Source organism: Trichechus manatus, unplaced genomic scaffold, assembly GCF_000243295.1.
Source record: "Trichechus manatus latirostris isolate Lorelei unplaced genomic scaffold, TriManLat1.0 scaffold00040, whole genome shotgun sequence".
Taxonomy (NCBI): domain Eukaryota; kingdom Metazoa; phylum Chordata; class Mammalia; order Sirenia; family Trichechidae; genus Trichechus; species Trichechus manatus.
Genome location: NW_004443976.1, coordinates 11195874 through 11217887, shown reverse-complemented (window position 1 = coordinate 11217887; position 22014 = coordinate 11195874). Strand labels below are relative to the sequence as shown.

The window sequence follows — 22014 nt, the reverse complement described above, 5'->3', positions numbered from 1 at the left end:
CTCCAGGACGGGTCCCTCCTGATAATGTCCAGAGTATGTGAGATGAAGTGTCGCCATCCTTGCTTTTAAGGAGCATTCTGGCTGTACTTCTTTTAAGACAGATTTGTTCATTCTTCTGGCAGTCCGTGGTATACTCAATGTTCTTCACCAACAAAGGCTTGGATTCTTCTTCAGTCTTCCTTATTAGTTGTCCAGCTTTCACATGCATATAAGGTGATTGAAAACACCATGGCTTGGGTCAGGCACACCTTAGTCCTTAAAGTGACATCTTTGCTTTTTAACACTTTAAAGAGGTCTTTTGCAGCAGATTTGCCCGATACAATGTGTCCTTTGATTTCTCCGCTGCTGCTTCCATGGGCGTTGACTGTGGATCCAGGTAAAATGAAATCCTTTACAACTTCAATCTTTTCTCTGTTTATCATGATGTTGCTTATTGGTCCAGTTGTGAGGATTTTTGTTTTCTTTATGTTGAGGTGTAATTCATACTGAAGGCTGTGGTCTATGATCTTCATCAGTAAGTGCTTCAAGTCCTCTTCACTTTCAGCAAGCAAGATTATGTCATCTGCATATCGCAAGTTAATAACTATTTGCTCGGCATACACACTGAACAGTTATGGTGAAAGAATACAACCCTGATACACACCTTTCCTGACTTTAAACCATGCAGTATCCCTTTGTTCTGTTCCAACTACTGCCTATTGGTCTATGTACAGGTTCCTCATGAGCACAATGAAGAGGAGGTGGAATGAGGGATATCATTGCTGATGTCAGATGGAGCTGGTTGAAAGCAGAGAATACCAGAAAGATGTTTACCTATGTTTTATTGACCATGTAAAGACATTCGACTGTGTGGATCATAACAAACTATGGATAACATTTTGAAGAAAGGGCATTCCAGACCGCTTAATTGTGCTCGTGCGAACCTGTACATAGACCAAGAAGCAGTCATTGAACAGAACAAGGGGATACTGCGTGGTTTAAAATCAGAAAAGGTGTGCTTCAGGGCTGTATCCTTCTATCGTATTTATTCAACCTGTATGCTGAGCAAATAATCCAAGAAGCCGGAGAATATGAAGAAGAACGGGGCATCAGGATTGGAGGAAGAGTCATTAACAACCTGTGATATGCAGATGACACAATCTTGCTTGCTGAAAGTGAAGAGGACTTTGGAGCACTTACTGAAGAAGATGAAAGACTACAGCCTTCAGTATAGATTACACCTCAACACAAATAAAACAAAAATCCTCACAACTGAACCAATAAGCAACATCATGATAAACAGAGAAAAGATTGAAGTTGTCCAGGATTTCATTTTACTTGGATCCACAATCAGCACCCTCGGAAGCAGAAGTCTAGAAATTAAATGACGTATTGCGTTGGGCAGATCTGCTGCAAAAGACCTCTTTAAAGTGTTTAAAAGTAAAGATGTCGCTTTGAGGACTAAGGTGCGCCTGACCCAAGCCATGGTATTTTCAATCTCTCATATGCATGCGAAAGCTAGACAATGAATAAGGAAGACTGAAGAACAACTGATGCCTTTGAATTATGGTATTGGTGAAGAATATTGAATATACCATGGACTGCCGGAAGAAAGAATGAATCTGTCTTGGAAGAAGTACAGCCAGAATGCTCCTTAGAAATGAGGATGAGGAGAATTCGTCTCATGTACTTTGACATGTTATCAGGAGGGACGAGTTCCTGGAGAAGGACATCATGCTTGATGAAGTAGAGGGTCGGCAAAAAAGAGGAAGACCGTCAACAAGATGGCTTGACAGAGTGGCTGCAACAATCAACTCAAACATAGCAAAGATTGTGGAGATGGCGTAGGACCAAGCAGTGTTTCATTCTATTGTACATACGGTGGTGTCTATGAGTTGGAACTGGCTCGATATACCTAACAACAGGGCCTGTTGGATTCTAAAGCTTACGTTCTTAACTACAGGCACCACTGTCTCCCTAAAGTAAACCAACTTTTGTGGAATTCAAACTCACATCCTAAATTTGAAAGGCTTTCTCATGACAATTCTAGGGAGCTAGCTGAGATTTGGGCTTCCTGGGTGGTGCAAACAGTTTGCACTCGACTACTAACCTAAAAGTTGGCAGTTTGAACCCACCCATCAGTGCTGAAGAAGAAAGGCCTGGCGATCTGCTTCCGTGAAGATTACAGCCCAGGAAACCCTATGGAGCAGTTCTGCTCTATTACACATGGAGTCGCCATGAGTTGGAATCGGCTCAACTGCATGGGTTTGGATTTATTTTTTTAGCTGATGTCTAGAAGCCACTAGCATCAGGCTATCATGGATGACTCAGATTTATTTTCCTGTAGCTTAAAAGGGAGGTTGGAAAAATATCAGGCTGTTTGACACCCTCACACCCCCTCATCCTGTGTACTCCCCCTTCTGGTGCTGAGAAAAGTGGAGGGAAGCAGAAACAAAGAGATGAGGGAAGGGACTGGCGACTGTGGAGCAGAAGTGAGTAGTGGGGAGGGAGGGTGGTGGAAGTACTGAGAGGTTGATTACACATTTGGAAGACATTTCCAAGGAGCAATGGGAAAACCAAAACCAAACCAATTGCTGTAGAGTCAATTCTACTCATGGAGACCCCATGTGTGCAGAGTAGAATTGCGCTCCTTAGGGTTTTTAAGGCTGCGACCTTCGGGAGGCAGATCTCCAGGCTTTTTTTCCTAGGTGCCTCTGGGTGGGTTCAAACCATCAACCTTTAGGTTAGTAATAGAGCACTTCACTGTTTGTGCCATCCAGGGACTCCAAGAGCAATGGAGGGGTGTTTTCCTGGGAATAAGCCCCTTTTCCTTTCCCTCCCCAATAGTGAGCACTTGGGGTGGGGGTTAGGGCAGAGGAGGAAATGGGAAGAGAGAAGGGGACTCTCGGAGACCATTGTTCTTAGCAAAGGGAGGCCAATAGCTGAAGAAGGGAGGCATCAGATCCACAGTTCCGAGCTGGGGCCTGAAGGAGCAGAAGAGTTGGAGTTGAAGGTGAAGGGCCATGGGCCCCCACCCCCATCTCACTGCCTCCAAGAATATTCCATGACAGTTAGGGGCTCTGTCCTGTGAGTGGGTTGGGGGCCTTTCCCTGGATCAGGTGCTCAGGTGCCTAATAAGGTGCCAGACTCCAGGCCCTATGATGGCAACTATTCTACCCGATGAAAATATTTAAAAGATGCGGGACAACTGAGCCTGCAAGGGAACGGGGAGATGTGGTGGACGATAGAAAGGGAGACAAGGCTTTCTCCAGAAGGGAGCAGGGGCCTTTGGGATGAACTTCGTAGGTCAGGAGGAGAAAGGGGTGAGCAGCAGAGGCCTGGGAAGGAAGGGGAGGGCTGGGAAGCCACATGGAGTAGAAGGGAGGCTGGGACAAGAGAGGAGGTTCTGGTCTCCACCTCTGACAGTAACAGGCAGTTGGCCACGGCCCACCGCCAGGACTTCATACTGCCCATGCGATGGACATCTAGCTCCAGCTGGATATCGCAGGTGCTGGCCTCAGAGCTCAGCCTGATCGCCTTCATCCTGCTGCTTGTGATGGTCTTCTCCAAGAAATGGCTGTACCTCTCTGGAAGCCGCTTCTATCAGCGTTGGCCGGCGAATGTCAGTGCCAGAATCCACACCAAGGCCCATATCATGTCCATGGGGCTCCTGCAGATCTGCAAATCCAGGAGCTGTTACACCCTGCAGCACGGGAAAGGTGAGGCCCAGCCCCGCCCCAATCCAGGGCCTCCAGCCTGCCAGAACCTCTGGATCTGCCCTCCTGGGGTCCTGGCCCCCTCCCTCTGGGCATCCCCACCCCGTGGCCCACCAGATAGCTCTGCTGGCAGTGAGACCTCCAAGGATCACTTCTCCTCCCCCAGCCCAGCCAAATAGGTTTGCCTGACTCATTGGAAAATGTCAACTGCTTTTAATAAGGCTCAGATCAAGTCTGTGCTTATCAAAAAGTTGTGTGGGCGTGGACTTTCAGCACGTGAAAAAATAAAACACCAAACCAGTTGATGACGAATGGATTCTGACCCATAGTGATCCCATGTGTTTCCTCGTAGAACTGTGCCCTATAGGGTTTTCAAGGCTGTGACCTTTGGGAAGCAGATCGCCAGGCCCTTTCTTCCAAGGCCTCTGGTGCGTTCAGAACTGCCAATCTTTTGGTTAGTTTTTGAGTCACCCAGGGACTCCATTAACCCCATAATTCCTCAGTTTTCCTTGGAGAAGAACCAGGAGCCCCAAGGAGGTAGGGGTTTCCTTCTTCTAGTCCTGTAGACTCAGACTTTGAGAGGAGTCCCTGGAATCCTCTCCCCAGTGCCCTGGCCCCAGCCACTTTCTTTCCCTTCTGCCTCAGGCCTTGCTTTTCTGGGTCAGCTCTGGGTCTCCGAGAGCTTTTCCTTTTTCCAAGTTTGGGTTCCCTCTTCCTTCCTTTTCCCCTGGGGTGGTGCAAAAAGTTAACACACTCAGCTGCTAACTGAAAGGTTGGAGGTTCGAGTCCACCCAGAGGTGCCTTGGAAGAAAGGCCTGGTGATCTACTTCTGAAGAATCAACCATTGAAAACCCTATGGAGCATAGTTATACTCTGACATACATGGGATCACCATGAATTTGAAAAATGAGAGCTTTGGAAAATCAGAGCTTTTGATCCCCATTGCCATTTCTTCACTCTCCTTAATGTTGTAAAACAATAAATAAAGTTACACAGCTATTGTTTTCTCCTGTTATGAAAGTAATACATCCTTATTACAATAAATGTGGGGGAACAAAGGTATCATATTGCACTTACTCTATTTGTCCAGTTTAATCCCCAGTCAACCCTAAGAGATAGGGATAATTATCCTTATATTACAGATGAGAAAACTGAGACTCAGATTAAGTACCTTGATCAGGGCTATCAAGCTATTAGGTTGAACCAAATGAAATTGCCACTATTGACTGCTTTTCCCCTACAAAAGGAGCAACTTCATATGGATCAACCTAATGATGGCAGGTTTAGAATTATAACTCTGTTGTGTCTGGCTCCAAAACTCATGTTAGCACCTTGGTGTATGGTACTACACAAAGACAGCTACTAGTAACAGTTTGATGCACACTCAGTTTTTTCCAGGTTTTTTTTTTATTTTAATTGAACAAGTTTTGAATGCTTTTTTGCATAGTTGTACTCATTCTTCATAAACAATTTCATTTCTTTTAAAATTGACTTTATAATACGTAATAAACATTTCTTCATTATAAATGACAATAATATTCAATTTTATAGATTCATCATCTTTAACTTGACTATTTTATTTCCCTATTCTTGGAAAATTTATTTCCAATTTCATAGTTGAAAAAAAAAAAAGGGCTGATAAAGCTTGTTCATTATAAAGCTTTTTCTGTATTTAGTATGAATTCTTTAGGGAAGATTCCCAAAGTGGGTTTACTGAACTGAAGAGAGTAAATATTTTAAAGTTCTTACTAAAACTTTCCATATTGATTTCAAAAAGTATTATAGCAATTTTCACCTCTACTAACAATGTGTGAGAAGGTGTGTTTCATTGTACCTTTGCCAGCAATGACTGTCAACTTTAAATATATAGGTTTCTTTTTTCTGAGTAAAAAGTCACACAGTTATTACGAGAAAAATTTAAGAAAAAAAATCACCTAAAATTTCCCCACATGGATATAATCACTGTTGACATTGTAATGGATTTACTTCCCAGTGCTTTACTATATATTTATGTTTAAATATTTATATATATTTATACCCTATGTAAGTGTATATGATTTTTGTGCATTTATATATATTTTTAAAAATTGCAATCTTTCTATTTATTCTATTTTGCAAACTCCACTTTTCAGTTGTAAGCATTTACTCGTGTCATTAAATAATTCTTCTATAACATCACTAAGTTTTAAAATTTATTTGATTAGGTAGTATATGAACGGAGTGAAAAATTTAAAAACTACAAAAGATTATATAGTGAAGTTAGTCTCGTATCTCCTCTTTCAGTCTCCCTCCCCAGAGGCCACCACCACTACCAGTTTCTTCCCAGGGAAATTCTATTTGGAGATAAGCATCTATCATATTACCATTTTTAATGATAATCTAGTGTATGGCTTATACTATAATTTGCACCTCAGCCACCACTCATTTGTTGGTGGAGGCTTTTGTGTTGCTGTGATACTGAACAGGTTTCAGTAGCGCTTCCAGTCTAAAATGGATTAGGAAGAAAGGCCTGGTGATCTACTTCTGAAAATCAGCCAAGGAAAAGCCTATGGATCACAGTGGTCTGATCCCATTGTGCTTGGGGTCACCATGAGTTGGGTCGGACTTGACGACAGCTAACGATAACAATAATTTATTTAACAAACCTCTTATTGGATATATAAATATCTCTGCAAAGAAGATCCCTGTACATAGATTTTGGTGTACATCTCTGATTATTTTCTTAACATAATTTCTAAGTAGCATTGCTGGGTCACAGGGCCTTAACAATTTGGATTTTTTGGATACATTGTGCCAAATTACTTATCAGAAGTGCTGCCCACCAGCAATATGTGAGAGCACCTCTCCTACACTCGGTATCATCAATTTAGTTTTATCTTTGCTAATCTGATAAATTTAAAAAAAAACTCATTTAATTTGCGCATCTTTGTGTTGAGTTGCATATGTTTATTGGACGTATGTATTTCTTCTTTTGAGAATTTCAGTTCAAGTCCTCTGTCCATTTTTTTCTACTGAGGTATTCTTTTTCATATGGTTGGTATTATCAAACAATCTCAATGTCAAGAATCTTTGCTTATTTAATAAGTGAAAGTGATAGTTCATTGTTGTTTCAAATTTGCATATCTTTGGTTATTAATGAGCCTGAACATTTTCTCATATTTGCTCATCTGATTACATTTCCTTTTTTGTGACTCCTTAATTCATTCTGTTTTTCATTCCCCCCAGAGTCTTTTAAGCAATGGACAAGTCAGCCACTCTATGGGGTCGCCAAAATAAGCTTCTGCTTGGCCCTTGGGCTGGGCTTTGTTCTCACTCTCTGGTTGCACCTGCAATACTTGCCTGGTCTTCAGAGATTGCCTTCCTTTGGCTGGATTGGGACCATCATGAGCTTCTGTGAAGGTGCCCCCTAGCTCTGGAAAAGGTCCTTAATTTCTCCTAACCCACTCCTTCCTGGACACTTCTCCCTTTTCCCTTCTTAGGGGTTTTGTGGGTGGCGGGAGAACAGAACTAGCAGTTGTTGGCTGAGAGTTGTGATACATCATTTCCCAGCATCTTGAGAAGGGGAGGGAGAGGGGCTGGTTCCCATGAACCTCTGGGGCCATGACTCTATGTGTGGTGATGGGAGTTGTGGTTTGTAGCTGTAGCTCAGCAGATGAGGAAGAGTCCCTGTGGGATTCTTGGATGAGAATGAGACCTCTCTACTTCCTGTCTCCCAGTCACCTTCATTTTCTTCACCCTCATGTTGTTCCCAATTAACCTCTGGATCTTTGAGTGGAAGAGGAATTTATCAATCCCCATTGGCTGGAGCTACTTCATTGGTTGGCTGGTGTTTTTCCTATATGTTACCTGTGGTAAGTGACCAGGAGGGTCCTGGGGGGAGAAGGGGACATGGGTGGGTCAGAGCAGAGAACGTGTGGAGGGAGGTGGGTGTCAATCCCCAGGGATAGGTTCTTAGGGACTTGTCTTCCCTTTGGCCTCACCCTGCTTGTCACTTTCCCTCCCACTCTCCAACTTTCCTCTCTCCCATTCTGTATCCTTTCCTAGCGGTTCTTTGCTACTTCAACCAAAAAAAATTCGGGAATCTGGTTCTGACGCATCCCTTTGACACCGTGCCATGCAGTAGCAGTTTCGGCTCAGTCAAAGACTCCTTGAGTGAGAACACAGAGATCACTGGCAGCCAGATGGAAGCCTCGAACCCCAAGAAAAAAGAAGACGTCTCTGTAACCTCTTCTGAGGTATCCTAGGCACCAGGTTCTGTCCATTCGTCTGAATCCCTCTCCTCACCCTTCCCCAACCCGTGAATAGGATGCCCTCTCATCAGTGGAGGGAATCAGCAAGGGAAGGACTTCAGACCAGCTTGCACTCCTCTTCCTTGTTCCTGCCTTGCCTCCGGCTTGGGTGATGTGGAATACATTGTCTGTCTCTTCTTTGTCATGTCTGGCAGTTATTGAGGTGAACTGGAATTTGGTGGGGGTGGGGGGAGGTAGGAGGCAAGAAAGAACAAGCTGGTTTCCCAATTCCCCCTGTCTAGGAGTCTTTGGCACCCTTTGGTCCCTAAACCTGCCAAACCTCTGCTACAGTACACTTGGACACAAGCAAACGCCTCTCTAGAGCTAAGCCGCTTTCTGCTTTGTGTTATCCCACCCCAGTATTTGTTAGTTAGTGAATGGGGGGAGTCGTAGCTGACCAGGGCAGTGATATCACGTAGGAACTTGTTGGTTTTTTCACAGTGAAGAATCAAAAGCAAAATGGACCCAGAATAAGAGGCAGGTTAAAAACTAAGAGCACAGTAGGTGGTATGGCTTTATCGCCATGGTGGTCAGCCCAGGTGTGTGTCCTAGACAGCAATTCCACCCTCTGTGTCCAGCCCTGTGCCTGGATACTGCCATCACCTCACTGCCCCTGGCTGCTGAAGCTCTCCACCTAAACCTCTCTTGTCCCTCACCCTCCAACAGTGGGAATCAAACATGACAAGAAAGGAAAGGATTAAGGTCAAACCCTAAGACCAAAAGACAAGCTGCACATTTGGGTTATAAACTCAATCTCACAAAGACACACAGAAGCTGGCTTGGGCAGCACTGACCTTGCCTGTTGAGATTCAGACATCTTGCACAGAGAGGCCCATCTCCCAGGAAGGCACCAACGATTGATCTTTGTCATATAATATCCATCCAGCTGGAGTCACAATGCTAGCCTGCTAGAGGAGTGCAGGGAAAAATTGGGAGTGGACTGGATATGTTAAAAAAAAAATTATTAGATTGACCCGTATGGCACTGCTGTTTTAGCAGTTAAATATTGGCAATTTCGTACGGTTCAACCTAATATATATGATTAATTTCTATTTGATTTGGGCCCCTTTTAGGATTGTTACTCTTATCATACTTGATCAGAAGTTGTGAATTTCTTACCTAGTTCCAAACAAATATTGTGAGCAAAGAATCTAATATACCAGAAAACCAAACCCATTGCTGTCGAGTTGATTCCGACTCATAGCGACCCTTATAGGAGAGAGTAGAGCTGCCCCATAGGGTTTCCAAGGAGCTGCTGGTAGATTCGAACTGCCAACCTTTTGGTTAGCAGCTGAGCTCTTAATAACTGGGCCACCAGGGCTCCAAAGAACCTAATATAGAGGCTGGGAAATTGAGTAGAACAGACACTCCACAAGTCTCTACTTTGTGTCTCCATTGTACTTCTCCTCCTGGTAACTAACAAGGATTTATTGGAGGGCTTATTGAATTAGTCATCCTAGGGGAAGGGATACCAAATAAAGGGATGTTATGAGGCTTGCCTTAGAGATGTATGTGTATGAAATCTAATGGAAGAAAGTGACCTTGTGATTATTTTACAGGAGCCACAAACTCAAATGCCTACAGAGGCTAGGCAGGTAACAAATAAATTATATACTGTCTGTATATAATTTCCTCCTTTTGATAAAGATCTGGTGTATGAGTTATCTGTTTCTGGATAACAAATTACTCCAAACTTAGTAGCTTAAAATAATAAACATTTATTATTTCACACAGTTTCTGATGGACAGGAATCTGGGAACAGCTTAGCTGAATGGTTCTGGCTCAGGGTCTGTCATGAGGTTACAGTTAAGATGTTAGCTGGGGCTGCAGTCATATGAAGGCTCAACTGGGGCTGGAGGATCTGCTTCCAAGATGATTCACTCATATAACTGTGGCAGAAAGCCTTAGTTCCTCGGCATATGGGCCTCTTCATGGGCTGCTTGAGTGTTCTATAGAGCTAACTTCCCCTAGAGTGAGTGATCTAAGAGAGCAATGAGGAGGAAGCTTCAGTGTTTTTTATGACCTAGTCTTAGAAGAAATACGCTGTCACTTCTACCATATTTTATTTGGTGGAAGAAAGTCACTAAGTTCATTCCACACTCAACGGAAGGGGTATTAAGATCCATCTCTTGAAGGGATGCCATTAAAGAATTTGGAGGTATATTTTTAAACCATTACAGTCAGCCCTCTAGCTAAAAACTATTTGCCCTCCTCCCACATGTGCAGTATAATTACTTGAACAACTGTACATCCACATACAAAAAATTAATCTAGACACAAATGTTACATATTTCACAAAAATCAGTTCAAAATGGATCTTAGATATAAATGTAAGGTGCAAAATAAACTATACAGCTTCTAGAAGATGAAAAAAAAAATCATTGCTGTTGAGTCAATTTTGACCCATAGCGATCCTATAGGACAGAGTAGAACTGCCCCATAGGGTTTCTAAGGAGCAATTGGTGGATTCAAACTGCCGTCCTTTTGGTTAGCAGCCGAGCTTTTAACCACTGTACCACCAGGGCTCCCTAGAAGATAACCTAGGAGAAAATCTAACTTGCCTTGGGTTTGGTGATGACTTTTAGATAAAACACCAAAAGCATGATTCATAAAAGAAGAATTGGTAAGTTAGACTTCATTAAAATTAAAAACTTCTGCTCCGGCCCCAGTTAGGGAACAAATTATTGAAGAAAAAGAACAAAGCAGGAAACCTCAAACTACATAATCTCAGAACCTATTATATAGCCAAGGTAGTCAAAGCAGCCTGCTACTCGTACAACGACAGACACATAGACCAATGGAACAGAACTGAAAACCCAGACATAAATCCATCCACTTAATGGTCAGCTAATCTTTGAAAAGGACCAAAGTCCATTAAATGGAGGGAAAAGACAGTCTGTTTAACAAATGGTGCTGGCAAAACTGGATTTCCATCTGTAAAAAAATGAAACAGGACCCATACTTCACACCATACACAAAAAATTAACTCAAAATGGATCAAAGAACTAAATATAAAACCTAAAATTATAACGATCATGGAAGAAAAAATAGGGACAACACTAGGCGCCCTAATACATGGCATAACTACAGTACAAACCATAACTAACAATACACAAACACCAGAAGATAAACTAGATAACTGGGAGCTCCTCAAAATTAAACACTTATGCTCATCAAACAACTTCACCAAATGAATAAAAAGAGAACCTACAAACTGGGGGAAAAAACTGGCTATGGCATATCCGTCAAGGGTCTGATCTCTAAAATCTGTGGAATACCTCAATAACAAAAAGACAAGTAACTCAATTAAAAATGGACAAAGGATAAGAGCAGACACTTCACCAAAGAAGACATTCAGGCAGCTAAGAGACACATGAGGAAATACGATCATTATCCATTAGAGAAAGGCAAATCAAAACTGCAATGAGATACTACCTCACCCCGACATTACTGGCACCAATAATAATCATAAAACAGAAAATAACAAATGTTGGCGAGGTTGACTGGAACTCTTATGCACTGCTGATGGGAATGTAAAATGCTATAATCACTATGGAAAATGATATAAGACCTCCTTAAAAATCTAGAAATAGAAATACCATACAATCCAGCAATCCCACTTCTAGGAATATATCCTAGAGAAATAAGAGCCATCATAAGAATAGACATACGCACATTTCATGTTCATTGCAGCATTGTTCACAACAGCAAAAAGATGGAAACAACCTAAGTGCCTATCAACAGATGAATGGATAAACAAACTATGGCACATACACACAACGGAATACAACGATAAAGAACGATGATAAATCTGCAAAACATCTCACAATATGGATGAATCTGGAGTGAATTAAGTCAATCACAAAAGGACAAATATTGTATGAGACCACTATTATAAAAACCCAAGAAAAGGTTTACATACAGAAAAAATAATCTTTGATGGTTACGAGGGAGGCGAGGGGTAGGGAGGGGAAATTGCTAACTTTGGTGAAGGGAACAACACAATATAGGGGAAGTCAGCACAACTAGACCAAGGCAAAGTCATAGAAGCTTCCTAGACACATCCAAACACCTTGAGGGACTGAGTTACTGGGGCGGAGGGCTGGAGACCATGGTCTCAGGGGACATCTAGCTCAACAGACATAATATAGTTCATAAAGAAAGTGTTCTACATCCTGCTTTGATGAGTAGCATCTGGGGTCTTAAAACCTTGCGAGTGACCATCTAAGATACATCTATTTGTCCCATCCTGTCCAAAGCAAAGGAGAATGAAGAAAACCAAAGACACAAGAAAATATTCTTCCAAAGGACTAATGAACCACATGAACCAAAGCCTCCACCAGCCTGAGCCCAGAACTAGATGGTGCCTGGCTACCACCACCACGACTCTGACAGGGATCACAATACAGGGTCCCAGACAGAGTGGGAGAAAAATGTAGAACAAAATTAAAATTCACAGAAAAAGACCAGACTTACTGGTCTGACCGAGACTGGAGGAATCCCCAAGACTAAGGCCCCTGGACCTTGCTAACTCAGAAATGAAGCTACTCCCAAAGTCCACCTTTCAGCCAAAGGTTAGACAGGCCTATAAAACAAACAATAACACTTGTAAGGAATGTGCTTCTTAGTTCAATCAAGTATATGAGACCAAATGGGCAACACCTGTCCAAAAGCAAAGATGAGAAGGCAGAAAGGGACAGGAAAACTGGATGAATGGACATGGGGAACCCAGAGTATAAAGGGAAGGGGGGAGAGTGCTGACACATTGCAGGGATTCAACCAATGTCACAAAACAATTTGTGTATAAATTTTAGAACGAGAAACTAATTTGCTCTGTAAACTTTCACCTAAAGCACAATAAAATAAACTTCTGCTCTGCAAAAGATACAGTTAAGTGAGTGAAAAGACCGTTAAAAGACAAGCCACAGACTGGGAGAAAATATTTATAAAACATATAACTGATAAAGGACTTGTACAAAAATACACAAAGAACTCTTAAAACTCTACAATAACCGAACAACCCAATTAAAAATGGGCAAAAGGTATGAACAGACACCTCACCAAAAAAGATATACACATGAAAAATAAGCATATGAAAAGGTACTCTACATCATATGTCATCAGGGAATTGCAAATTAAAACAATGAGATGCCACTACATATCTATCAGAATGGCTACGATCCAAAACACTGACAACACCAAATGCTGGTAAGGATGTGGAGCAACAGGAACTCTCATTCACTGCCGGTGGGAATGCAAAATGCTACAGCTGTTTTGGAAGACAGTCTGGCAGTTTCTTACAAAGCTAAACATAGACTGATCATATGATCGCAATTGTGCTCCTAGGTATCTACTCAAATGAGTTGAAAATGTGTGTCTACATAAAAACCTGCACGTGAATGTTTATAGCAATTTTACTCATAATTGCAAAAGATTGGAAGCAACCAAAATGCCCTTCAATAGGTAAATGGATAAACTGTAGTACATCCATAGAATGGAATATTATTCAGTAATATAAAGAAATGAGCTATCAAAACATGAAAAGACATGGAGGAAACTTAAATGCCTATTGCTAAGTGAAAGAAGTCAGTCTGAAAAGGCAACATACTGTATGATCCAACTATATGCCATTCTGGAAAAAGCAAAACTATAGAGGCAGTAAAAAGACCAGTGGTTGCCAAGGGTTCAGGAGGAGGGAGGGAGGGATGAACAGGTGGAGCACAGGGAATTTTTAGGGCAATGAAGCTGTCCTATATGATACTGTAATGGTGGACACATGACCTTATGCATTTGTCAAAACCCAAAGGACTGTAGAACACAAAGAGTGAACCCTAATGGACTTTAGTTAATAATAACATACCAATATTGGTTCATCAATTGTAACAAATGTACCATATCGATGCAAGATGTTAATAATAGGAGAAATAGTATTTAGGGGAGAAAGAACTCTCTGTACTTTCTGTATAATTTTTCTGTAAATCTAAAACTGCTCTAAAACATAAAATCTATTTTAAAAAATACAAGCACTCCTACTAAGTCCCCAAAAGTCTCATTCCATTACAATGTCGGTTCAAAGTTTAGAATTTTGTCAAGAGGCTCTTCAGGTGTCAAGTACAGTTCCTCCCAGTCTGAATACTTATGAACCAAAGAGACAAGTTATCTGCCCTTTGCATACCAAAAATACAATGGTGGGACAATCATAGGATAACCATTATAGATATGCCTGTTTAAAAGGGGCAGGAGATAAATGAGAGGCATAGAGGAGTCACTGGTCCATGGCAATTCTGAAATCCAGCTGGAAAATTTTAAAAAATTCCTTGATTAGGACTCAGTCCTATTTCTGCCCAGGAGTGAGTCTCCATGGCTTGGTAAGAAAGTAAGTAATTTAGGGATATAATTCATATACTATAAAACTCACCATTATAATGTGTACAATTTAGCAGCTTTAAGGTTGTGCGACCATCACCACTATCCAGTTCCAGAACATTTTCATCACCCTAAAAAGAAACCCTGTACCCATTGGCAAGGTCTGTGGGTAGTGCAAATGGTTTGCGCTCAACTACTAACCTAAAGGCTGACAGTTCAAACCCCCCGGTGGTGCCGTGGAAGAAAGGCCTGGCAATCTGCTTCCATAAAGATTTTACAGCCAAGAAAACTCTATGGAGTAGTTCCAATCTGCAAAACATGGGGTTGCCATGAGGCAGAACCGACTTGGTGACAATGGATTTGTTTTTTGGTACCCATTAGCAGTCATTTCCTCTCTCCTTTCCGTCAACCCCCAGAAACTACTAATCTACTTTCTGTCTTCATGAATTTGCCTGTTCTGGACATTGCATTGCATATAAATGAAAACATCTAATACATCACCTTTTGTATCTGGCTTCTTTCATTTAGCATAATATTTTCAAGGTTCATCCATGTCATAGCATGTATCAATACTTCATTACTTTTCATGGCTGAATAATATTCAATTGAGTGTAAATACCACAGTTTGTTTATCCACTCACAAGTTAAGGGACATTTGAGTTGTTTCCACATTTTAGCTATTGTGAATGATGCTGCTATGAATATTCATGTACAAGTTTTTTGTATGAACATATGTTTTTAATTCTCTATGGTATATACCTAGGAGTGGATTTGCTGGGCCACATAGGAACATTATGTTTAACCTTTTGAGGAAATGCTAAACTGTTTTCCTACCAGCAATGTATGAGGGTTCCAACTTCTCCACATTCTTGCCAACACTTATTATCCATCTTTTTTACTATAGTTGTCCTGGTGAGTATAAGGAGTCCCTGGGTGATGCAAATGGTTAATGTGCTTGGCTGTTAACCAAAAGGTAGGAAGTTTGAGTCCACCCAGCAGTGCCTCAGAAGAAAGCCCTGGTGATCTACTTCAGAAAAATCAGCCATTGAACGGTCTATGCAGCACAGCTCTACTCTGACACATATAGGATTGCTATGAGTTAGAGATGACCCGAAGACAACTGGTGTAACATGGTATCTGATTGTGATTTTGATTCACATTTCCCTAATGATGTTAAGCATCTTTTCATGTGCTTGCTGTCCATTTGTCTACCTTCTTTGGAGAAATATCTATTTAAATTTTTTGCCCATATTTTAATTGGGTTGTTTGTCTTTTTATTGCTGAGTTGTAAGAGTTCTTCATATATCCTGATACTAGTCCCTAATCAGATATATAATTTGCAAATATTTCTGCCTTTCTGTGGGCTGTCATTTAAGTTTCTTGATGGTGCCCTTTGAAGCATAAAAGTTTTTAATTTTTTAAATTTTGATGAAGTCCAATTTATCCACCTATTCTTTGGTTGCTTGTGCTTTTGGTGTCATATCTAAGAAAGAATTGCTTAGCCCAAAGTCACAAAGATTTGCGTCTGTTTTCTTCTAAGAGTTTTAGGTCATACATTTAGATCTTGGGTCCAATTTGAGTTAGTTTTTGTAAGGGTGTGGGGTAGTGGTCCAACTTCCTTCTTTTGCATAGTGTCTTAGTCATCTAGTGCTGCTATAACAGAGATACCACAAGTGGATGCCTTCAACAAAGAGAAGTTTATTCTGTCACAGTCCAGTAGGCTACAAGTCCAAACTCAGGGTGTCAGCTCCAAGGGAAGGCTTTCTCTTCTCTGTCGGCTCTGGAGGAAGGCCCTTGTCATCAGTCTTCCCTTGGTCTGGGAGTATCTCAGTGCAGGAACTTCAGGTCCAAAGGACGCACTCTGCTCCCGGCACTACTTTCTTGATGGTATGAGGTTCCCATGTCTCTCTGTTCGCTTCTCTCTTTTATATCTCAAAAGAGATTGGCTTAAAACACTATCCAATCTTGTAGACCTCATCAGTATAACTGCTGCTAATCCAACATTTCATCATAGTGATAGAGTTTACAACATATAAGGAAATCACATCAGATTACAAAATGGTACACAATCATACAATACTGGGAATCATGACCCAGCCAAATTGATACACACATTTTTGGGGGGACATAATTCAATCCATGACACATATGAGTATCCAGTTGTACCAGCATCATTGTCGAAAAGACTGTTCTTTACTCATTGAGAGGTCTTGGCATCCTGGTAAAGAATTGACCATAAATGCATGAGTTTATTTCTGGACTCTCAATTCTATTTCATTTATCTATAAGCCTGTCCTTCTACCAGTACCACACTGTTTGAAATATTGTAGCTTTGCAGTAAGTTTTGAAATTGGGAAGCGTGAGTCCTCCAAATTTGCCCTTCTTTTTCAAAATTGTTTTGACTATTCAGGATCCCTTGAATTTCCATATGAATTTTAGTATCAGTTTGTCAATTTTTATTAAAAAATGCAGCTGGGAATTTGAAATGCATTGCATTGAATCTATAGGTTATTTTGGGGAGTATTGCTATCTTAATAGTAAGTCTTTCAATCCATGAACATGAGATATCTTTCCATTTATTTAAATCTTTAACGTCTTTCAATGATGTTTTGTAGTTTTCAGTGCACACGTCTTGTACTCCTTTTGTTAAACATATTCCTAAGTATTTTATTTTTTTTGATGCTATTGTAAATGGAATAATAATTTTAATTTTTAATTTTTTTATTGCTAGTATAGAATGTGGAGCCCTGGTAGCACGGTGGTTAAGAGTTCAGCTGCTAACCAAAAGGCTAGCAGTTTGAATCCACCAGCTGCTCCTTGGAAACTCTCTGGGGCAGTTCTACTCTGTCTTATAGGGTCAGTATGAGTTGGAATGGACTCGACAGCTATGGGTTTGGTTTTTGGTTTGGTTAGCATAGAATGTATAGAATAGAAATGTATAGAAATACAATTGATTTTTATATATTCATCTTGTATCCTGCAATCTTGCTGAACTCATTTACTAGCTCTCATAGTATTTTTTTGCAGATTTCTTAAGGTTTTCTATACACCAGATCATGTCATTTGCAAATGGAGATAGCTTATTTTTTCCTTTTTAGTCTGGATTTCTTTTTCTTGCTTAATTGCCTGGCTAGACCCTGCAATATAATGTTGAATAGAAGTGGTGAGAGTGGACATCCTTATTTTGTTTGTCATCTTAGGGGAAAAGTGTTCAGTCTTTCACCATTAAGTATGACATCAGCTATTGGAGTTATTGATTGAATTGTGTCCCCCTAAAATATGTGTTGTATATCCTAGCCTCTATGCCTGTGGTTATAATCCCATTTGGGAATGGGTTCTCTTTGTTATGTTAATGAGATAGGGTTAGTGTATGGTGTATCTGGAGTCAATCTCTTTTGAGATATATAAGAGATTAAACAAGCAAGTAAGAGAAACAGAGATGGGGGAAGAGAGATGCCAAGCCACATGAAGATAGCCCAGGGGCAGAAGCTCAGAAGAGACAAGGACCTCCAGAGCTGACAGAGAGAGAAAGTCTTTCCCTAGAGCCAGCTCCCTCAATTCGGATTTCTAGCCTCCTAAACTGTGAGAAAATAAATTTCTGTTTGTTGAAGCCATCCGCTTGTGGTATTTCTGTTATAGCAGCACTAGATGACTAAGACAATTGGTTTACATAGATGTTCTTTATCAGGTTGAGGAAGTTCCCTTCTAGTTCTAGTTACTGAATGTTTTTTGTCATGAAAGGGGTGCTACTGGTTTTTCCAAAACCCTTTTTTTTTTCATCGATTGAAGTGATAATGTGGTTTGTATCTTTATTCTATTTTGTCTTTATTCTTTATTGTATTAATATAATGTATTAATTAATTTTTGTAGGTTGAACCAACCTTGCAACCCTGGAATAAATCTCACTCGGTCATGGTGTACGATCCTTTTTATACATTGCTGTTTTTTGTTTGCCAGTATTTTGTGGAGGATTTTTACATCAATATTTATAAGGAATATTGGTCTGTGGTTTCCTTTTCTTGTGATGCCTTTGTCTAGTTTTGCTATCAGGATAATATTGGTATCATAGAATGAGTTGGGAAATGTTTCCTCTTGTTATATTTTTTAGAAGAATTTGTGAAGGATTGATGTAAAGTAAAATATATATACATATTTGGTAGAAGTCACCAGTGAAGCCATTTGCTCCTGGGCTTTTCTTTGTGGGAAGTTTTTTGTTTACTAACCTCTTTACTTGATATAGGGAAATTCAGATCTTCTATTGCTTCTTGAGCCAATTTTGGTAGTTTATAGCTTCCTAGGAATTTGTCTATTTCACCTAGGTTATCTAATTTGTTGGCATATAATTGTTCACAGTATTCCCTTATAGCCGTTGCCATCGAGTTGATTATAGTGACCCTATAGGACAGAGCAGAACTGCCCCATAGGGTTTCCAAGGAGTGGCTAGTGGATTTGAAATGCCTGCCTAACTAGCAGCCTGAGCTCTTAACCACTGCACCACCAGGGCTCATGATCCTTTTTATTTCTGTAAGGTTGGTAGTAATGTCCCTTCTTTCATTCTTGGTTGTAGTAATGTATAGTGAAGAATTAACCTTACCAGAAGAGAGCTCTGCTCTTTTCCCTCAGCTACTGGGAAGTGATCTTTAGGCCACTAGAATGTTTTTGTTTGCCTAGGGGCCTTGGCCAGCACCAGATAGTTTAACAATGTGATTTATGATGAGGGCTTTGGGCCATGCAGTATTAGTTCTACCTCCAGAGGGGCTGGAGATTATAGGTCAACTATGCAGGCAATATGTGATTGAGCCCTAGTAAAAACTCTGGACACCAAGACTCAGCTGAGTTCCTCTGGTTGGCAATACTCCATGAACGTTGTCATATATTAATTCTAGGAAAGTAATGCTGTCCGGGACTCCATTGGGAGAGGACAACAGAAGCTCTGCATTTGGGGCTTTTCCTGGACTCTGCCCTATTTGTCTCTTCCCTTGGCTGGTTTTAATTTGTAACCTTTCCCTGTAATAAACCACAGCTGTGAGTATAACAGCTTTCAATGAGTTCTGGGAGTCCTTCTAGCGAATTATTATGGGAAAAGAGGCTTTGCAAGGCCGAATATGGCTGCCCTCACACTTTCCACTACTTCATTGCTGTTTCTGTTAGTTCACTACTGTTTTTGAAGCCTCTGTTATGTGACCTTGCTGAGGCAGTCTTATGTAACTCTCTGGCTCGGAGCCACCTTTGTCTTTGACCACTATAAAACTTCTGCCCCCTACTGCTGGGTGCAGAGATCTGCTTTGGTCCTCCTGCCACCAGAGACCACTGCCTAGGTATGTAAATCTTCCTAATAAAGACTCCTTTGCTGCCACACTAGAGTTGCCCACCTCTTTCTTTGGTCTCTCAGCACCCTCCAATTTTGGAGGCAAATTTCAAGTCATTGGTCCATGCCTGGACATCAAAACTGACAGTGGTTTTGGGAATTCCCCAAACTTGCAATTGGTGTCAGAAGTAAGGGTAGTCTTGTGGACTGGACTGTGTTGCCTCAGACCGCATAGTTGGCTAAAACTATTTGCAAGTAATTTGAGTCTTTCCTCTCTTTTTCTTGGCCAGTCTATCTAAAGGTTTGTTGACATTGTTGATCTTTTCAAGAACCAACATTTTTTTGGCAGAATGCTGCTCAGTCTGAGTTTGTCTGATGTTGCTTCATAATGAGATTCAGATAATGCACTGTTGGCAGAAATATCACAGATATGACATTGTGTTCTTCTCAGTGCATCATGTCAGGAGGCTCTAGCATTTATACCAAAACGGAGGTTAACTTTGATCACTTGATTAAAGTTAGCCAGGTTTCTCCAGTGAAGATCCTGCCAATTCTATTTCCCCTACGATAAGTCTTCTACTACAAAGTAGGCAGAAAGGAAAATGTTTACTGGTAAACTGCAAATGATCCTTCAAAACTCAGTTTAAGTTACCTCTGTGCAGAGCTCTCACTGAGTGCTCCCTTTTATAGACTTAGAGCTCTTTGCTTTGTGCCTTTATCTCAGCAGTTAGTACTCTTCACCATGATCATTTACTTGCTGGTTCCTCCAAGGACCAGCACAATGTCTGACACATAGCACCCCCCTAAAAAAACAAAAAACTAAACCCTTTGCCCTTGAGTTGTTGCTGACTCATAATGACCCTATAGGACACAGTAGAAGTGCCTCATAGGGTTCCTAAGGCTGTAATGTTTATGGAAGCAGACTGCCACATCTTTCTCCTGTGGAGCAGCTGGTGGGTTCGAACTGCCAAACTTTCGGTTAGAAGCCAAGTGCTTAATCACTGTGCCCCACCCCGCCCCGGGCTCCTTTGAGACACAGTAGGTGCTTTAAAATGTTGAGTAAATGAATGACATTGATAGGGTAGAAGGGGGGTGTGGTAAGGAGACATGGAAAAGGAAAAGCCAAGACTGAGTATATTTCAGGGAGGCTCTCTCCCTGTTACAGAGAGCACTTGCCTCTGGAGAGGAAGAGGGTGGCAGCTTTCAGGTGTCTGGAGTGGTTCCCTCTACTCTGTTTTGGGCAGAGAGGCAATGTGTCAGGATTGGAAGGCAGTAGTATTATTACTGGTGATTTGGGTTATGGGCTAAAGCAAGATCGAGTGGTGCCTACATTTAAGGCAACCATTTCCCAGGATTCCTGTCACTGCAATCAGGAGGAAGACAGGTATAAAGAGAGATGATGTCCCCTGAAGAACAGCACTCACAGTGCTGGGGTTGAGTGAGGAGAGGCAAACATTTGGCCACCGAATGTCTCATTGAAGTTGGGAGTAACCCATCTGTGCAAAGCCCAAAGAGGAAAGGCTCACAAGAGCTCATCATCTGCAAATCACTCACCCTCTAAAGTCTAAGGAGGTGCCTAAAAGTGAAAATAAATCCTATGCCAAATTTCAGGTGTAGAGAAGTCATTCCGGGTAAGGAGGTTGTCAACAGAAAGGATGTAGCAGTTCAAATTAAATAAAACAACAGGATTTTACAAAGGAGGCTTGGGGAAGCAAAAAGCAAAATATCAGGACCATTTTTAAATGAAAAAAGTAAAATCTAATCAAATCCAAACAACAGCATGAAATAATAAATCCATTACAAATAACAAAAGTAGGCATAAGGAAAAACAAACTTCTAAGAGGCAAAGTCTCATAGTAAAACAGAGGCCAACTGACTCAGGAAGCTCATATTTCCTGCCCACTTTGTTTGCTTGGAAAACACAGTAGACCTGACCATGGGGGTAATTAACTCTGGGGTTAAAAATTTCAGAACCTGGGTAAACAAAGATTAGTGCCAAGATAATAAAGAGGAACCAGAAACTAAAAGAGAAACGAAGTTCAATAAGCTGAAAGGGATAAAATTTTGGACAGAATTCAGAAGATTCTAAGGCAAACCTGTTCTGCCATCTGTTAACTTTTTGAATGACAGAGTCTTGGGAGGGTTCTTACTCTTTCATATTTAAAAGTCTCTCAGGTTTCAAATCAATTTCTATAAAACTTCCATAAAACAGACAGGAAGCCCTGTAAATCACGTTAAAAAAATCCTTTCCCTTTAACCACAGCTACCAAGGCCTCCACCGGACTGAGTCCAGTACAGCTAGATGGTGCCCGGCTACCACCACTGACTGCTCTGACCAGGATCACAACAGAGGGTT

The 22014-nt window shown here is 41.1% G+C and overlaps 1 protein-coding gene across 1 annotated transcript in view; it reads left to right on the top strand.

Annotated features, from left to right (window-relative positions):
• Positions 1-3451: 3451 nt before the first annotated feature.
• ODF4 (outer dense fiber of sperm tails 4) overlaps positions 3452-22014 on the top strand; it is a 33499-nt gene continuing 14936 nt past the window's right edge. The window contains exons 1-3 of the mRNA XM_012555454.1: positions 3452-3698; positions 7412-7546; positions 7740-7930. Of these exons, the coding sequence (XP_012410908.1) occupies positions 3452-3698; positions 7412-7546; positions 7740-7930 (573 nt within the window). The remainder of the gene's footprint in view (positions 3699-7411; positions 7547-7739; positions 7931-22014) is intronic.